At 43.8% G+C, this 19,521-nt stretch overlaps 1 protein-coding gene across 6 annotated transcripts in view; it reads right to left on the reverse strand.

Annotated features, from left to right (window-relative positions):
- TSC2 (TSC complex subunit 2) overlaps positions 1-19,521 on the reverse strand; it is a 99,632-nt gene that overhangs the window by 15,669 nt on the left and 64,442 nt on the right. For 3 of the 6 annotated variants that reach the window (XM_033962968.1, XM_033962965.1, XM_033962966.1), the window contains exons 26-36: positions 16,808-16,936; positions 14,626-14,790; positions 11,931-12,083; positions 11,724-11,836; positions 10,654-10,827; positions 9,068-9,283; positions 5,904-6,058; positions 4,824-5,290; positions 4,446-4,524; positions 3,034-3,120; positions 850-1,036 (exon numbers count right to left, since the gene is read on the reverse strand). In XM_033962968.1, coding sequence (XP_033818859.1) covers positions 850-1,036; positions 3,034-3,120; positions 4,446-4,524; positions 4,824-5,290; positions 5,904-6,058; positions 9,068-9,283; positions 10,654-10,827; positions 11,724-11,836; positions 11,931-12,083; positions 14,626-14,790; positions 16,808-16,936 — 1,925 coding nt within the window. The remainder of the gene's footprint in view (positions 1-849; positions 1,037-3,033; positions 3,121-4,445; positions 4,525-4,823; positions 5,291-5,903; positions 6,059-9,067; positions 9,284-10,653; positions 10,828-11,723; positions 11,837-11,930; positions 12,084-14,625; positions 14,791-16,807; positions 16,937-19,521) is intronic. The other 3 variants (XM_033962967.1, XM_033962970.1, XM_033962969.1) reach the window with 3 other exon arrangements.

The following is a 19,521-nucleotide window of genomic DNA, read 5'->3' on the forward strand; positions in this document are numbered from 1 at the left end:
TCTGCATTTCAAAGTCACAACCTGCCCAGGAACTCCAGAGGACATGACCATCCCACCCTTTCAGGAGGGTCACACACTTTCTGTAGGCAAAACTCTAAGATGTGTGTGGCTGCAGGAAAGACTGGTAACCTATTGACTAAGGAATTTAGCTTGTCAAAAAAGTCATGCCCACCTGCCAAATTTCAAGGACGTATTCAGTGGGGCAAACATGCTCCACAGGCTTAATGAGAGACAAAACAGTAATGCTCGGAAAAACATGTGAAGTGATCCAGCTAAGGATCTAGAACCAATACAAAGGGCGAAGGGTGACCAGCCTGCACAAAAGGGTGACACATAGCAATCAGGCAACTGACCACATCTCTTTCCGAGTCTTATAACAGGATCACAGTACAAAGCTAAGATGTCTTCTACACAAGCTACTGATCTGCGCCGCAGTCAGAGGTGAGGGGGGAGGTGACACCAACACCCCCATTCCCCGTTCACCACCACTAGCAACCACTTCAATGTATTCAAGAGCATGTCAGCTCTCCCACTGACGTCACTTCCTGGTGCCGCACATAGGAAGTGATGCTGGAGAGCCGATGGGGTCGTGAGGAGTACGTTGAAGTTGGTACTCACAACTAGAAGTACAGGGAAAGGGAAGGGGGAATGGGGCGTCTCATCCTCGCTACGCCCTGGCCGCAGTCACTCAAAGCCTGCTGTTTCTATGTCTTCATATCTTGGATCCGATTGTTTTTAAAAGGTGTTTTTGCTCCCTACAGGGGAGTCATGACCTACAAAAGGTGGAGCCTTGTGCTGCGACATAGGTCACTGCTCCGCCTAATTGGGGAAGGAGGGGGTGGGAGATACCTTGCATTATGTCATCATGCCAGCAGTAGGTAAACTGGCCATCTTCGCCAAACTCATCCAGACCTCCAAGGAAAATCTTATCAGGCTGGGTTTCCCGGAGCTCAATGAGCTTCCCTAGGCCAGTGAGGAACTCCGTGTACCTGTACGAGCCATGCTCATTGGACAGAATGGCCCGCTCATTCGTAGCCTGTGGTATGTTCGAATCAGAAGTTCAATTAGAGCAAGATGACATCAAACAAACTGGAAAACAGGTCAACATCACATTATTTTTAATTTTTTTTAACACACACAGCATGCTTTAAATGCTTCCACTTCCTTTACCAAGCAAAAAAAAACAAAACAGAAACACAACACCTGCAAAACCTATGTTCTTTTAGTAATCAATATGGTTTCAATAATTTTAGATGCAAATATAAATCAATGAAGGCTGTTGCGTGTCACTGATAAGAGTTTTGCTCTAAACTGCAAAACAAGGGGAGAAAAAAAAAAAGCTTCAGAGTCACATAGCAGCGCAGTTCAATCAATAAAGAGAAAGCTGTCATACAATACCATCATTGGCATAAAACCACCCCCCAAAAAGCCACTCCCCCTCGGTAAGAGCAAAGTTTAGCAATAAGAAACTGCCAATCAGATGCACACAAAAGGAAAAAAAACCTGGCACTTACCTTGCTACATGACTGAGGCTTTTTTCTCCCCTTGTTTTGCGGTTTAGAGCGAGACTCAGTGACCACAAAACAGCTGTATTTGCATTTAGTGGATTTTGGCTGGTTTTCCTTTTTGAGCATCTTTGCTACGATTAAATACTTTTAGCCCATATGTAGAGAATATTTTGAATTTTCTGTGCATTGTACAGCTGCAGTCAAAAAACCCCAAATAGATTGTTAGAAAAGCCTAGAAAGTGATGCAATTACGTCCTGCGTTGTGTGCGTGCAGCTCTGGTTCTTTATCAAGTACAGAGAAGAGTAAACAGAATGACAGAGCCGATGGAAGAACTTTCCTAAGAGGAAAGGGGGAATGCGATAAGAGGGCTAGTAAATCAGGACAGGAAACTGTTTAACCTCAACATAAAAAAAGGATGTATAGTGCTCCCCGGTCATTCGCGGTCGGCGATTCGCGGTCCCAGTCGTTTGTGGTATTTTCCAACCGCGAATGACTGGGCAGGAGAGAGTGGCCGGAGCGCTGGCGAGTGAAGGAAATCACTCGTGGTATGCTCCGACCGCCTCTTCCTGTACTAAAGTCGGGCCTTTCCAATCAGGAGCTGCGTGTCAAACCAGCTCCTGATTGGCGAGGCTTGACTTTAGTACAGGAAGAGGCGGTTGGAGCCGGCACTCTGGCTGCTCTCTCCTGCCTCTCCAGCTGCCCTCTCCTGTCTCCCCTGCTAAAAAACATATTTGCGGTTTTTAAATATTCACGGGGGTTCCTAGATTCCTGTGGATATCAGGGGAGTACTGTAACGTAAAGTAATAATAATAATAATTTTATTCTTATATACCGCCAACAATCTTGCGACTTCTAGGCGGTTTACAATAAAAGAAACTGTAGATACAATCAAGAGAAACTGTAAATATAATCAAGAGAAACTTTACGTACAGCGAATTAAAGAGTATATCAGTGTGTATCTCGTACAATGAATTAGAGAGTATAGCAGTGTACATCTGATAACATTAATAGTGTTAACGTCAGTTTGTGTGTTGCAAGGCCAGGAAGTGCCAAGTTGTTTACACAGAAGTAGAAATATTCCTTAAGTTCATAGAGTGTTCATATTTAGTGAATAGGGGTTGGGGTTGACAGTTTGCACGTTCAGGTATGTGGTGATGTTAAGAGGGGGGTTGATGTTCCGGTTCGTTACCTAGGTAAAGTACCAACCAGAAGATCAAATAAAAGGTTTATTCCCTCCTCCTTTCCCTCCCATTATACTTTGGCACATTGCTGGCTTGACCACATGTCTGTAGCAGCAAAGTTCTGAAAAGGGTTTAGACGAGTTCCTACAGGAAACTGCCATAAACAGACTTCAAAAGTCACCACCTTTTCCTGGTAGAGAAAAAGGTGTCTCGAAGGGTCTGACAATCTCTCCCATCACTGCAGGAATTGAATGAAAATATTCAGATAATCTCAGTTGGATTAAACATGACTTATGAATAGCTAACAAAGCAGAATCCAGTTTATGCAGAAGTGGTTCTTTACCTGGCCTTCCCCGACGTACAGCACTCCAATCTTGTGGGTGTCATAAGAAGGAATCTGATCCAGCAGCTTCACAGCTCTGTCAAAGGTCTATGGGGGGGGGGGGGGAAAGAGGAAAACAAGAGACATTGCACTGTTCTTTATCAAGGTGAACTTCTCAAAATCTTACCAGAAATCCAAAATATTCTAAATTCAAGAGCCAAGTATATTTTTAAAGCCCCATAAAGCAGCAGATTTCTACCTTCATTCACAGAGACAATGACTGCAAATGGGTCTGTTTTACCATAACAAGTTTATTAAAACTTTTGATATCCCGCCTAATCAGGCTTCAAGGCAGTTTACATAAAATATTAAAATAAACAAACACCACAGATAAAACATGAATCACACAGATGAACAGGAACGAAAAGGAAAAAAGGGGAAGGATGACAATATTTAGACAGAAAAGAACAGAATAGAAGGGAAGAACGATAGGGACGGGAACTTAAAGTCCGGCACTGGTGCCGGTAAAAAGGAAGAAAGTACGTACAGCATCCTTAAAAGGACGATCATAGGTCAGGAGTGTTTTGAAATTAGATTTGAAGGTGTTTAGTGAAGTACTTTCTCTTAGGTAGTTTGGGGCTAAGTTTCACAACAGAGAAAATGTTAGTTCGCATAGTGTTAGTGTCTTAAAGATAATAATACTACAGTTGATCCTATAGGCGAAGGGTCAAATGCAGATATTACCGTGTTCCCCCAAAATAAGACACTATCTTGTATTCATTTTGGGCCCAAAAAAGGCACTAGGTCATGTTTTTTTCATGTACAATGATCATCTCTCCCTTCCTCTCCTCCACCCCAATTCTTCCTATTTCCTTTCTCTCCCCCACATGTGCAGCATCTTTCTGTCCCTCCCTTGCAGCTTTTATCCTTCCCTTCCTCCCATCCCCCTGCCCCATCTCTCCCTCCCATCCGAACCACGAGACAAATAAATACCTTATAACAAACTAGCAGCAAACGAGACAGGCTGCTTCGCGGCCTGGGCTGTTCCTCTGCTGCGTTGCTGATGTCATTGCTGCCGGTTTGTTATAAGGTATTTATTTCTGTCTCGCGGTTCGGATGGGAGGGAGAGATGGGGGTGGCGGGGGGAGGGGGCAAAGGGGCTAGGGCTTATTTTCAGGGAAACACAGTAGATGGTGACAAGAAGGTGGTACAGAGTGAATTCTCAAGTTAATTTTCAAGCAGAGCCAAAGGAGGAGAAAACAGACTGCACACAGCTGGAATGAGGTTCAAAAGTTTCAGCTCAGGATTGCAAATTGCTACTAGGCCCCAAATATTGCATTCTGTCTGCTAAAGAGAAGAGGAAACCCCCAACAGACATCCACATTCAGTGCAAGAGACCAGATATTAATTACTCTTGAGCATAGAAGAGGTACCTGATTATTTGGAACCAGGATTGGCTTGTTCGATTCATCTCCAAACAAGGGGGAATGGTACAGCTGTAAAAACACAAAGCTTTAAGAGAGAGAGAGAGAGAGAGAGAGAAAAAAAAAGTCAGCTCTATTCTGCTTCCAGGGAAGTTATCTAGAGGAAATCAATTACTTCTAGAATTTATCCATGCCCTGCCCTCCCTGCTACACTTCCAGAACTTTCTAAACTGTTAAGATATTGGCCAGTGGCACGAAGAGGATGAGAGCATGACTTTACAAGTAAGAGATCTCTCTCAGAAATCATTAACCCTCTTATGAACTCTAGATTTTACTTTACAACAGGCAAACGTTTTGCTTCTTAACAGATTTTGCAGAAGTTCTCACCTTGGGTCAATTCCAGGCACTTTCTCAGCATTAGAAGCTGTGGTCCTACTCCTTAAAGGGTCTCGGTCTAACCTTCGCCCCCTTCTGGAAGGCTCAGAGTCTGAGATTGTATGTCCTCTTGGCCGGTAGCCACTGGGTGAATGGGGATACTGGGAAAAGAAGCTGGGTTCCGATTGGGCCGTTACAACACTACTGTTTTCGTCTTCCTTTGAGGACGAAGGTATGGCTCTCTCCCCTTCAAGAATTCCAGACTGCGACTTGGGCTTCCCTGGTTCCTCTTCACCTGTGGTGCTGAGCAGCTCCTGCAGGGTCAGCAGCTCTGGTGAGGAACTGGATTTGCTCAAGGTCTGGGAGTGCTGGAAAGACACGTTCTGCACAACTGCCTCCGACTTCTCGATGGGAATGCCACCCACCTCCAACTCCTCAGGGGCCTGAGCTTTGTCGTCTTGACTTGAAATTGAAGAGGACTTTGGAGGGGGGGGAAAAAGAAAGAAATTCAGTGGCTTAGTTTGTAGAAGTCCTATCAACACAATACAGGCCACGCGCCATAAGACAATTAGCCATTTCCCACAGCCGATATTAAAATCCTTTACCCACTCCAGAAGATCCGTAGTGCCATTTGATTTGTGTAGCCTCAGTGAAAGGTTAGCCAAATATCTTGCACTTCCAAGAAGACATGAGGTTCCATATGCTCATGCCAAAGCTTTATTTTGCAGAGAATATCTTTTCAAGGCACTATTTCCCTTGCTTCCTCTACCTTTACAGCTACCACTGCTAATCACTTATATAGGGCTGAAATGCATACGCGGCGTTGTATATTTTAACATTTGATAGACGGTCCCTGCTCCTGCCTCCAGTGCTATCTTCAAAATGGTAGCACCCTGCAAGGGGGCAGGGCCAGTCTATCATACCAAGCGGGAAAATCCACGGTGACCACATTGCCATGTATTTTAATGTGTCCACAGTAAGGGTGTCAATGCACTGAAGCTCTGTATTACTTGGCTGTGGTAATACTTCTGCATTGGCCCCTCAGGAGAGCAATGACCGCACTTTCAGTTGGTTAAACCTCTCCTCACTCACCCTACTGTACACCTTGGTAGCTTGGTTAATTCCCTCTTCACTTGCTGCCGATTCAGTAACAGGTTCAAAGTCTTCAATTTCCTGAGACTCGGTTGAGAAATCCTTATTCTTGAAATCCATTTCCACTGGCTCTCCTTCTGGAACTACGTCCGAATCTGCTAAGACAAAGGAAACAGTGACAGGCAGCACAAACATACACCAGCTAGACTGTCCTGAAGTCAGTCCTCCCAGCCAGATCTCACAAGTGTCTCCTATCTTCGGTTTAAGCTAAATGCCTACCTGCTAGAGAGTGACGTGGGGACAAATTTTTTCCCTGTCCCTGCGGGAACTTGTTTTCCCATCCCACTGAGTTCTTTCCCTGTCCCTGCCCCATTCCTGGCAAGCTCTGTCCTCATCTGCACAAGCCTCAAACACTTTAAAATCCTAAATGTTCAAGGCTTGTGCAGTTAAGGCAGAGCTTACAGGAATGGGACAGGGACACATTTGTCCCCATGTCATTCTCTACTCCAACTTGTTCTCGGAGCCACTGCTTAGGTTAAAGTCACAATTCATGCTTTGAGAAATCAGACTTCAAGTTTAGGAGGATTTTCTCTCCTAAAAAGGGAGAAGACAGACTGCAAGGCATGTGATAAGGTGGTTTGCTAGGATTTCCCACATTCCAAAATGAAAATTATAAAAGGCTGGTGGTAAACACAAGGGAACCCCCCCCCCCCCCCACAACCACCAAAACTAAGAAAACTAAAAATTAAGAGGCCCTCCTCCCCCTTAAAACATTTCTAAAAGCAGTGTTGCAGATTAGAGCTTACACTCGTCAAAATGAGCAGAAATGTTCTACCATTAAGACAGGCTGATTTGTTAACAAGTCCAAGCCAGAACTCGTATGCACCACTTCTTCCCTTTCCAATAGCATATCAAGGTGTGATCAAAACCAAAGCAACTGCTGAACTCTGCAAGCACAGGGACTCTTATTCAAGAATTACAACACACATGGTTAGTAAAACCGGCATCAAGACATTCGACATGTCAGAGATTCACTCTCGGGAAACAGATTGAGGCCCCTGGAGTACAGCAGTCATATCCCTGCTTCACTTTTAGACGTTACAATGCAGCGCTATAATTATAATTAAAGTTATTTTGTGCATAGAACCTCAGCTGGGTGCATAGTTCATAGGAGAAATCCCACCAATCCACAGTTACTGCAAAGCACTTCAAATAAGCAAATAAGCCTTGACTGTGGGTTTATTTTTTAGCTGGCGGGGAGGGGTGGGGGTGATAGTCCCATCCCAACCTTCAGCTTTTATTTCTGTGTGCCAACAGTGGAAATTTTAAGCAGTAAATCAAGCAGATATGATCCAAGTCATATACTAAGAGAAATTCTGAAAATGAGGACACTAGCTAGGCCGCTGCCTAGGGTTTATTCATGCCAGTCATTACCCTGTTCATTTGTGATGGAGAAACCAAGAGCATACGTGAGCAACGATGCCCATGACTCAGTGCTCCCACGGCCATTTGTGTGCAAGATTAGACAGACACCTGCCCAAGAAGTGTTCCTGGAGAGTTTTCCTTCACAGCCGGCAGGGCACGTGGAAGAGAGGCAGGACACTGCGAAAGCGGAAATGAAGACAACAGAATGTCCTAGGAGGCGAGGCTGCACGGAATCCCCCTAGAATTTAGGGCAGGGGTTCTCCACTCAGTCCACAAGACTGCCTCCGCTGTATCCAAATCTTGCGGGTATCCCAGGAACCCGACTGGCTGGGTGTGTCAAGGACTGGGTTGAGAACCCCCGATTTGGAGTGATTGAAGTAAATCTGCCAGACCAAGTGGCCCCACTATAACCACCCCACCCCCAGCACCAAAGTGGTGTCACCACATTTGTTGTTGAGATATATCGTGCGACACAAGAGGAAACTAAGGGGGACTTAGAGAAACTTTCCCCATCCCTGCAGATAGGCAGACTGGATGGGCCATTAGCCTATAGAAAGAGGAGATGCAAATGTTAAGAGCCTTAGCCAATAGGGAGAGGAGGAGAGAGTGGATGCTGCGGATGGGCCATTTGGCCTTTATCTGCCATCATTTAATGTCTATGACCTCACAATGCAGGTGTAAAGAGCCTTAGCCTATAGGAAGAGGAGATGCAAATGTTAAGAGCCTTAGCCAATAGGGAGAGGAGGAGAGAGTGGATGCTGCGGATGGGCCATTTGGCCTTTATCTGCCATCATTTAATGTCTATGACCTCACAATGCAGGTGTAAAGAGCCTTAGCCTATAGGAAGAGGAGATGCAAATGTTAAGAGCCTTAGCCAATAGGGAGAGAAGGAGAGAGTGGATGCTGCGGATGGACCATTTGGCCTTTATCTGCCATCATTTAATGTCTATGACCTCACAATGCAGGTGTAAAGAGCCTTAGCCTATAGGAAGAAGAGATGCAAATGTTAAGAGCTTTAGCCAATAGGGAGGGGAGGAGCTGGTGGATGCTGCGGATGGGCCATTTGGCCTTTATCTGCCATCAGGTTTCTATGACCTCACAATGCAGGTGTAAAGAGCCTTAGCCTATAAGAAGAGGAGATGCAAATGTTAAGAGCCTTAGCCAATAGGGAGAGGAGGAGAGAGTGGATGCTGCTGCGGATGGGCCATTTGGCCTTTATCTGCCATCAGGTTTCTATGTTTCTAAACTCCATCCCAATTGCCTATTCACTTCAGTAGGTGCTGTAAGCACCAGTCATTCAGAAGGGAACAGCCAAATTCTGTTTTGCGTCAGCTATTTGCAGGAGAGACACAGACAGGTATCGGAGGATAAAATCTCTCCCTCTGAAGAAATGAGGAACAGCCAGGCTTCGTAGCCCTATCTGATGTACGAAGACCAGACAGCACACAAGTGAACCAGAGTCAGGGATTGGTGTAAAGTACTGGCACCTGAAGGGTCAAGAATGCTGCTTCCCTAGAGGGAGAGCCGTCTGCAGAGCTAAAGGATACATGGGTGGGTCGGAACCACAGGACACTAAAATCCCCATGCACTCAACTACGTTACTGCCAAACAAAGAATCATTGCTTTAACACAGCTAGTAATAAGAGCCAAAAAGATGCAGGACTTTAAGTTGCAGGCAAGTACACGGGCTGCTCTATGAAATGAGCTCGAGAGTTCACCATTCTGTTCTGCTACGTCACCTGTCTTGGAGCGCTGCAGTATGGAGGGCTTCAATGTCCCCGTGGCCAGGCTGGATGACGGGACGGAGAGAGATTTGTACAGCACAGTCTCCCGATGCTCTTTAAAACGCTCAGCTGCCATGAGAGCATTAGACAGTTCTTGTAAAGGCATATTGTTAATATCGGAAGAAAATGGGCTGAGCGGATTCTCCAAACTCATCAGCCAGCTGGTATTACCTGGAATACAATCATAATTAGTTTACAAGGTGCTGAAAGCTACAAGAAAAAAAACAAACCCCAAAAATCCCCAATACAACCACAACCACCCAGAAGTATGATATAGAGCAGGGATAGGGAACTCCGGTCCTAGAGAGCCATATTCTAGTTGGGTTTTCAGGATTTCCCCAATGAATATGCATGAGATCTATTTGCATGCACTGCTTTCAATGCATATTAATTGGGGAAAATCTGACTGAGTTCCCTACCCCCGATATAGAGAATGACATGGGGACAAATTTTTCCCCATCCCCACAGGAATTCATTTTCACGTCCCATCCAGCGAGTTCTTTTCCTGTCCCTGCCCCATCCCTGCAAGCTCCGTCCTCATCTGCACAAGCCTCAAACGCTTGAAAATCCTAAATGGCAACATTCTAGAGCTCAGATTGTGATGTCATAATGCCTCATTCCACCAATGCCTAAGCTCCGACCTCATCTGCACAAGCCTTTAACCCTTTAAAATCATAAGCAGCAACATTCTAGAGCTGAGATTGTGATGTCATAATGCCTCATTCCACCAATGCCTAAGCTCCGTCCTCACCTGCACAAGCCTCAAACGCTTTAAAATCCTAAGTAGCAACATTCTAGAGCTCAGATTGTGATGTCATAATGCCTCATTCCACCAATGCCTAAGCTCCGTCCTCATCTGCACAAGCCTCAAACACTTTAAAATCATAAGTGTCTGAGGCTTGTGCAATTAAGGCAGAGCTTACAGGAATGGGATAGGGACAGTGATAAATTTGCGGGGATGGGACGTAGAAATTAAGTTCCTGCAGGGACAGGGACAAGTTTGTCCCCATGTCATTCTCTAGTATGATATTCTAAACAGCCTCAGTTCAATTCCCTTTCTTGATATAGCAGTAAAAAAACACTCAAATGGCCTGGATCATTGGTTTTTAGTCTGACTCATGGAGAGACATGCAATCAAAACCACAAAACGGTATAGAAATATTTCCTATTGTTTTGGGTACCTCACACTTTGATTAACTGAGATCAAACTCCAGAGGGCACAATGTAAGTGCTGTGGAGAGCATTATCAATATGAGCCCAGAAATCTAATGGCACATACCCTCGCTTTAGACAGATTCGTTACCCATTTGGAGACGTTGCCCCCCTCCCCTCAACTCCATCTTTTATTTTAGCAACCAGCACCAAAGTTAAGGTGCATTCAGCAAATAAAATTAAACTTCACAATCTATTAGGTCAAAATGGAGAAAAATAAAATCCGAAGCATTTAAGAGCACTTTATCAAAAGTTGGGGTCTAAATATTTTGAACTGTAGATGCTTTAGAACAAATCGGGGCTAAAGCCAGAAGCGAAAATGGCATTACCTGTGGGCCTGCGGACCAGTATCTCAGCCCAACCTTGGGTCAGTAATGGCACAAAGTCTGCCAAGCTCCTCTTTTCCTTTCGTAGGGGTTTTGAGGAGGAAGCCGTCTTCTCTGCTCTTGAAGTGGGAACCGCCTGTAATCCTTGGGAAACCACCCCTCGCAGGGCATGACCACCTAGAAGAGGCAAGAAAAGGAAGTGGAAGGCAAAGACCAAATGCCATCTACTCTCCTGGACTTGTCCCAAGCTGTCTTGAATTCAGATCCATCTCTACCATCTTCACCTCACATTCACTACCCTTGCCATGAAAAAGTATTTTCGGAAGGTTACTTCATCCTGCGACCCCTCATTCCAGAGCTTCCTCTCAAGTTGAAAGAGTCTAGTCTCATGCACATTCATGCCATGTAGGGATTTAAACCTCTATCATCTCCTCTCTTCTGCCTTTCCTCCAAAGGATGCTCATTGGGATTTTTAAGTCTGTCCCCATGTGTCTTATGGCACCATTTTAGTAGCCTTCCTCTGGACCAACTCCATCCTTTTTATATCTCTCCAGAATTGTATACTATGTCTTATACAGGGGCATCAATACCTCCTTTTAACTACTGGCCATACCTCTCCCTATGCACCCGAGAAGCCTTCTAGCTTTCGCCGTCACCTTTTTGACCCGTTTGGCCACCTTTTAAAGATCATATACTATCACAACCAAGTCCCACTCTTTCATGCACATAAGTTCTTCACTCCTTCAATTATACCATCCCCTCAGGTTTTTGCAGCCCAAATGCATTACCCTGTATTTCTTGGCATTAAAAGCTGCCAAATCCCAGACCATTCTTCAAGCTTTGCTAGGTTCTTCCTCATGTTATCCACACCATCAGGGGTGTCTTACTACATACTAATCAGACTGCTGAATTCTGTGGCACACATACTAGGCATTACTTTCTAAACTTTTCTCCTTTTAGTTCTTGCTTCTTCATTCTTCTGGAGACGAAACTTTAGAGATATATCTTTATACCCCAAAGTAAAAGACGGCATGAAGGCAATAGAGAGGACATTTTGGAGGTGTTCATATTACCTGACATGGATCGGACTCTGTGACGGGACCCCCTGGACACCTGCTTGCTCGTCTGAGACTCCAACTTTGCCGGAGCTTCTTTGGTTTGCCATACTTGCAGAGGTGGATCAAAGCTTAAAAATGAAATGAATGAAAATGTTGGTGTGCTGAAGCTGAGCAGGGAAGCCCCACATCATCGAAACACGCCTCTAAATGTGGTCACCTTACCTGGCTTCCGTGCTGCTGGGACTTTCTCCAGGGTCCAAACCTAGCAGTGACTTAGTTCCTCTACCCACACTGGTAGTTATAGTCACTAGTTTATTACCAACCAGCCAGGTTTTTGTCCTTCCACCATCAAGAAGAAACTCCCCAACGGGAGACCTGAAGAGATTGTAAAGAATATACGACAATCTGCAAAACAGCCCATTTACATAGAGGAAAGAAATCACAGAAGCAGATAAAAATAAATACATCAGAGTTTCAGATTATAATACCAAGTTATTTCATATTCCAGTGTGTTGGATTTATGAAAATTTACAGTCTGTGCCATTGCTAATCATAAAAAAAGGCTGACCAAATTTTGGTTTTGGTGCCAAATTTGGCTCAAAATCTTAGATTTAATTTTGTTTTAGTTTTGGCTAAAACTGAATCTAGGTGATGCAGAACAGAACCTGAGGCTACATAGGCTGAATTTGGTTTTCCAGGTATCCAACATGACCATGTTTACACTGCTTTCTTTCTGAAGCCCCCTACCACAACCCGGAGACCTCCTACTCCCCTCACTCCTCCTTATCAGTTAAGAATGATTCTCTTCCTCAATTACTTTGCATGTTCTTGCATGTTACCCTGGTCAGGCTCTGTACATATTTGAATGGGCATTCTGGTCAGGTTCTGCCTCCACCAAGGCAGGACAGAGCAGTAATACCTGCACTATGCACTGGTATGTTTTAGGGGAACTTTAGAGCTGTTTTCTTTGGCTTTTTGCTCTGATATTCCATCTATGTATTGTAGAGTTACAGCCACAAATCTCTGCAAGCCAGACTTCACAGAAAGCTAGAGATTGCCACGAATACTGTCTACTTGTAACCAGAATCTGTTCAAGCTGATTATTCTGCTTAAGTTTCTATCATGCTTTTACTGACTGGCAGGTCAAAGCAGTTTATAATAAGAACAAACAGAAAATGACCTCCAGGGTAAAACAGAAAAAGAAAAAAACAAACAAAAAGGTTACTTATTGTATCCTATTTCCCAAGTGAATGAGCAAGTCTGTAGTCTATGAAATACAAAGGAACTCCGAGACTAGCAGGAGTCGCTACTGTTCTAGATTACCTTAAGACTCCCTTGGGGTCTAATAGCTAGATGAGCAGCAGCGATACCCCAGTTGCGCCTGCCTATGCTGTCTCCATCAACCTCAGTGGCAGTCTCGTGAGACTGAAGCCAGAATGGTCAAGAGCGAGGCTAGCTGTCCTTACCCATGCCAGCTCCAATCTCAACATGGCCACAACCTTGAACAGCAGCCTTGCGAGACTACTGATGACATTCAGAGGCCATTTTGATAGCGGGAGATGGCACAGATCACCCCTGCCTTGACTAGCCATGCGACCACCAGGGACTGGAGGGACGAGGAGGTTGCAAATAGTTTAGGGGCAGTGAAAGTTTTGGTAAACCTTTAATCATTCTAATCCTAAGGGTCATCTTTGCCAATATGGCATTACATAGTAGCATTAACAGAACTCAAAGAGCCCCAAGGGACACAGAACAGTGTAATTACAAAGGATTAGATTGCTTTCTCAAGGTCAAAGTCACTGAATCCTGACTTGCAGCCCTGGATTCTAAGCATGAGATGCTGCTTCACTCATTTAAGGTTAAGGTTTAGAAATTTTAGGGCAAAGAGAACGCCTTCCAGAAAGTCTAAAAATCTTTCGGTTTAGCATGTCCAACAGCTGTCAAACTCAAGTTACCAAGAGCACACGCTTTAAGTCTTAAGTTTTCCATTACCATATTAGTCCATATTATCGTTTACTTCATTGGCTGCCTTTGGAGGCAAGAGTATTATTCAAATTTTCCTGTATCTGCTTTGAGCTGATATCAGGATTGTCTCCAGCTTACCTTTTTCCTCATTTTGTGTTGCATAGACCATCCAGAGAAACTAGAAACTTCTACTTATTTGCTTATCCAAAAATGAATGGGTGTAGATATAAGACCTTCTTAGATAGAACCCTAGCAACAATCTTGATTAGGTAAATGTATTTAGCAAGCTGTTATTGGAAATTAATTAAAACCACTTTGCTCGATAAGTTTATTACTTAGTGAGTTTTGTTATTGAAATTCTATATTTGTATTTTTTTACTGTATTAGTATTTCGCTCTTTTTAGTGTAAATTGTCTTTTGGTTATGGCGGTATAAAAGAATAAAGTTATTATTATTGTTTGAGAAGGCAATTATCAGTTGATAATTTCCAATTTCTTTCACATTAATACTAGTCAGACTCCTGAAGCAGGCCGAAATACGTATGTGTCAAGTCTAAATAGATGATACAAGAAAGAGCCTTCACTGTTTTTTGTGCTGCCATAAATTGTTTTAAAGTTGGGCCAATTTCAGTACAGCAGCTCTTCTGCTCAGAGACCAAAAGTAGTGTGTGTGAAATATGCTAGATAACATCACGGATGAGAAATAACATCACGGATGAGAAACCAGCTCAGATTCCATCCAACACCCAGAGAGAAAATAGAAATAGCGAACCCTGGTGCTCGACACCGTCTTCATCAAGAAAACTGCCTACCTAAGCTTCTCTCTCAATTTTGGCCATTTTCCAGAACGCCACAGTGTCTTAAAGGAGAAACTCATTAAGCTAAACATGTCAAAGGAGGGACTTCAGCATGAGAAATGCAAGTACAAGTTTTGGAAACAAAAAGATGATCACCTCTTGGGCACAGCAGTGAAGTTTGAGAAGACATATCTTGCCATCATATCCAGACACGTCTCGGTCAGCTCCAGGTGAAGATTTTTCAAGCTGTCGTCTGCTTGGGCCATGGAGCTCTCATCTGCAGAGCCCAGACTAGAGCTGGTGATGGAGGTCTGCATCCTGCTGAGAAGAGAAGGGGTCATTTCCTCTTTGCACATCAACATCGGGTGACACAACCTGATAATCTGCCGAAGGGCCAAGATCTACTAGAATCTGCTTTAAGACTACCTAAAATGCTGGTCCAGGTCTATAGAAAGCAGGGGGGGGGGGGTTATCACACAATTCCCATAGAATGGTCCCCAACCCTGTCCTGGAGGACCACCTGGCCAATCGGGTTTTCAGGATAGCCCTAATGAATATGCATGGAGCAGATTTGCATGCCTAGCACCTCCTTTATAAGCAGATCTCTCTCATGCATACCCGATTGGACTGGTGGTCCTCCAGGATAGGGTTGGGGACCACTGGTCTAGATAATCATCATGTCTGATCTGGCTAAAGAATGCCAAATTTAGATCAACCGCAGCTCAATCTGGACCAAGACGGACCATTTTTGAAAATGTGCCAGGCCATTTAAAACAGTTGAATTCAGGCAGAGTATCAAGTTGCAGTGTCTGGCACAAAACATTGTTTTAATAGTAGCAGAAGTTCAACATGCACAGGACAGTTAAAAGGATTAAAAAGAAAAAAAGATTGCACTCTGGTTCTGGACTCAAAAGATCCACATCAAATTGAGTAAAAAGGCGTCACACAATTATGTGCATTACTAACAAACACCAAAGTAGCATCGGATCCTTTACAGCCTCAAATGACGCTTTCTCTGGACTGAGAAGCCAGCACAAACTCCACCTATTATCAGGACGTTGGGTGCCCAACTTACAAAGCTAGAATTCACTGATCCTTTTAAATTTCTAACACGTCCAACTAAGGCTGGCTCAACCTATGGAACAAATGAGGCCCTGGCCCAGGGCACTGGTGATAAAGGGTGCCAAAATCCCTGTCTGGCATCTCTCCTTTCACTTTCCTCCCCAGATAGGGATTCAGGATTTTGGCACCCTTTATCGGAAGTGCCGATTCAAAAGTTAACTTAGGGTGCCAGTCCTTTGAGCTGGCCCCGCTTCCAGCTTACAAAACATCCTGCTCCAAGTCAACCAGCCTTAACTGGAAACCCTCCATGCCTTCGTCCTATGCCCCCTTTCAACTGAATGAAGGCCACCGCCTGGGTACTTAAACCAGAGATTTAAACTATCCATAAGGCAACATTAGAGAGACCATTTACTGCATAAATCGAACTTCTGCCCAAATACTTACAAACTACTCCCTATACGCACAGAGGGCCATTTTCAAACTAAAGACTTTCCCCCCCTGATTTGCAATTCTTTAAGGAGAAGGCCTCCGTTACTCATGTAGAGCTGCCTACCCGAGTTAACAGACTCAGCCTTAGCAGATAGCAACTTTGCATTGCGATGTACAAAGCAGCTGTGCAGGGACTTCAAACTACCCAAAAGTCATTCTACATATCAGTCACGATAAGGCCCCAAGCAGCCCCCAGCAATAAAGCAGGGAGGTCTGAAGCATTAAAAGCTTAACCGAAGACCCAAATCAGCAGGTCCTTCTACAGAGAGCATTATATACACGGGCTACTTCTAATCTAAATAGGATAGATAAGTGATCCTTTTCAAACAGCTTATAGTAGCCGCAAGTAATTGCCCCTAACCCAATCACTTCAGAGTACTGGACCAACACATCTGCTCCTGAACATACAAGCTATCAAAAACAAAAATATGCAAGTATTGCCACATTATTCAGTGGCTCAGTACAGGGGTCAGGCCATAAGCCACAGGGTCTTCACATCCTAGAGAGCATCTTCTAATTATGATTTCAGACTAAAAAAAAAAAGTTGGAGCAGAATGCAATCTTTTATTCTTAACTGTGTTTTATTATAAAAATGACAGTCAATTAACGCAAGGGCATCGTTTGTATGCTATGGGTTAGAACAGCCATCCAACCCAGGCACTTGTGGTCATCAGGTTTGCAAAGGAAGCTACAGAACTCATGCAAGCATCCCATCATGCATTGTCCAACCCACCCAGAAGCTAAAGCTCGAGACTCTCCCCCCCATCCCTCTCTGAAGCACCACTACCTGTGGACCACGTGTTCGGACACACTGATGCTGCGGGCCCGGAAGGCATCCACGGCAGAAGAGTCTTTTGTGTCCTTAACCGGGGAGTAGTTATTCAAGGCTTGCTTTACTGGCTTGGATAGCCTCAAACTACAGCACAGAAGCATAGCCCGCCAGAAATGTCAGGCCCAAGAAGAGGAAGTAGCGACCATTGCACGAACAGAAGTTGAAAGGTCAGCAGTTCAACAATAAGGTCACCCGAGAAAGTGAAGGTACCAAACCAAAGAAGAAAAACAAAACAATGCCACAGAGGAAGGAGAAAAACAAACATCTTGAAAGCATAACATTTCATAAAATCATAAGCAAATGAATAGAAAAACACATTGCAGAACAAATGAACCAATTTAACTTAAGAAGCAAAATTTAAAAAAGTGTATCGACTGAACATAGTTGGAATATTGCATTATGAAGATGAGGACCCAAGACATCTTCCCGACACTCTAGAGCGCACAATAGCCCACTGGATGTATCCAGGACACCAACACAAGAAAGTTATACAGATTGCACAAACAAATTGCAATAACTGCCAGCAAGCTCTCTCAGGAGATCCACCTGCCCATCCATACCATCTATTAGCCCCTTCTCTGGTTTCCTATGTCGTTATTGTTGCATTGGTTGTCGCCAATAAAAATGGTTTCAACCTACTGTCCCCTTCTCTCCCTTATAGATGTTACATGCTTGTCCCAAGCTTTCTTGAATTTAGAAATTATCATCTCCACCACCACTACTGGGTGGCCATTCCACAAAATTTGCCACCCTTTCCATGAAGTACTTCCTCATGTTATTTCCAAGTCTGTCCCCCTTTCACCTTTATTCTGTGCTCTGTCATTCAAGCGTTTCCTTTCAATTGGAAGACTCACTTCCTCTGCATTTATGTCACGGAGGTATTTAAAAAACAACAACACACAAACCTCCCCCTTCTCCTGCCTTTCCTCCAAAGTATACATACTGAGATGTTAAGTCTGTCCCTATACACTTTATGACAAAGACCAAGCCACCCTCTGGACCAACTCCACCCTGTTTATATCTTTCTGAAGGTCAGTCTCCAGACTTGTATTTCTATAAGTTATTCTTAGTTACAGCGTCTTGTCTCAATGGAAATTTCAGTGGCAAAACGAAATGGTTATGTGCAAAGTATGGGGACCTAGCAGAGAGTTGCTGAAAAACTGGTTGCCCTTGAGGGATCAGTAGGATCCTTCTAATCCCACTACTCTTTTCTACTCAATCTTGTGTTCTCTAACCAATCCTTTGGGATACTTAGCGGGGAGGGAGAGGAAGGTAGGCACGGGAGATGGTGGTGTAAAGATATTGGTCTTTGGTGTTTCCTGGTTGGGTCTGCCTTAATGGTGCACTGGCCAGATATAAGGAGCTGACAATAAGGATGGAGTACTGTGCTGGAGAGAACTTTCGGGGTTTCATGGATGGTTTATAGGTTAATTTACTTTTTCTAACTTGGTTAATAATGTTTTACATTTTGTATATTATGTATGCAGGTGGTTTACAATGCTTGAACTCTTTGAATTTTGCTTCTATGTATAATTTGTGATTTCTTGAAAACCAATAAAAATGTAAATATTAAAAAAAATAAAATAAAATAAAAATTGTTAGATCTTCACTCCAGTCAACCTGGAATTTGTTCAGCTTCGACCACTTCACTTTTTCAGGCGACTCTTAAAACGAAAACGGTGAACCAAATCTTGGTAAGCTATGACCTCTGGAGGAAGCAACTTTGAAACCGCGCTTAGAGAAATGGAGCGAAGGGAAATCTCATCTGAGGCTTTACAAGGCCTAAAGTTCAGATTATACCTGTGCCCAAGGCAGATGCAAGTGTTAAAAGTGCATCAAGTTAAATTTGGTTAGTAAAAACAAAATCATTTTTTCTTTTAAGGAAATTACGGGTAGTTTGGAAATATTTTGATAAGTCAGTTTTTGCACTTATGGTTCAATCACTTGTTCTTTCCCAGATAGACGACTGTAATATTGTTTATTTAGGATGTGCTAAAGGATTGTTGAAAAGATTACAAACTGTGCAGAATACTGTGGTGAGGGTAACTTTTCCCATCTCTAAATATGATATTAAATGACATTGGTTGCCAGTAAATGCAAGGATTTAATTTAAGCTTTGGACAAAATGGAGCAGGGAAAGCAGTTATTTACAATGTCCAGTGTGACACGGTCAAGAGGACATAGACTGAAGCTGAGGGGGAACAGGTCCAGGACGAATATCAGGAAGTTCTGTTTCATGCAGCGAGTGGTGGACACCTGGAATGCTCTCCCAGAGGAAGTAATTGCAGAATCCACCGTTCTAGGATTTAAGGGTAAACTAGATGCACATATGGGGACTAAAACTATGCCAGGGTAGACCTGGCGGGGCCTCCGCATGTGCGGATCTGATCCGGAGATGGTAATTCTTATGTTCTTATGATTTTTTTTATATTCGATACGGCCAGGTGTTATTATTTAATGGAATCTATTTCATTGCTGGCAGAAAGACCAGGTGATATAGCACAGTTACTTACCGTAACAGGTGTTATCCAGGGACAGCAGGCATATATTCTCACATGTGGGTGACGTCATCTACGGAGCCCCGGCGCAGACAGCTTTTCAAGCAAACTTGATTGAAGTTTCAAGTTTGCACACTGCACCACGCATGTGCGTGCCTTCTCGCCCACTAG

The sequence above is a fragment of the Geotrypetes seraphini genome, chromosome 11 (genome assembly GCF_902459505.1).
Source record: "Geotrypetes seraphini chromosome 11, aGeoSer1.1, whole genome shotgun sequence".
NCBI classification, from domain to species: domain Eukaryota; kingdom Metazoa; phylum Chordata; class Amphibia; order Gymnophiona; family Dermophiidae; genus Geotrypetes; species Geotrypetes seraphini.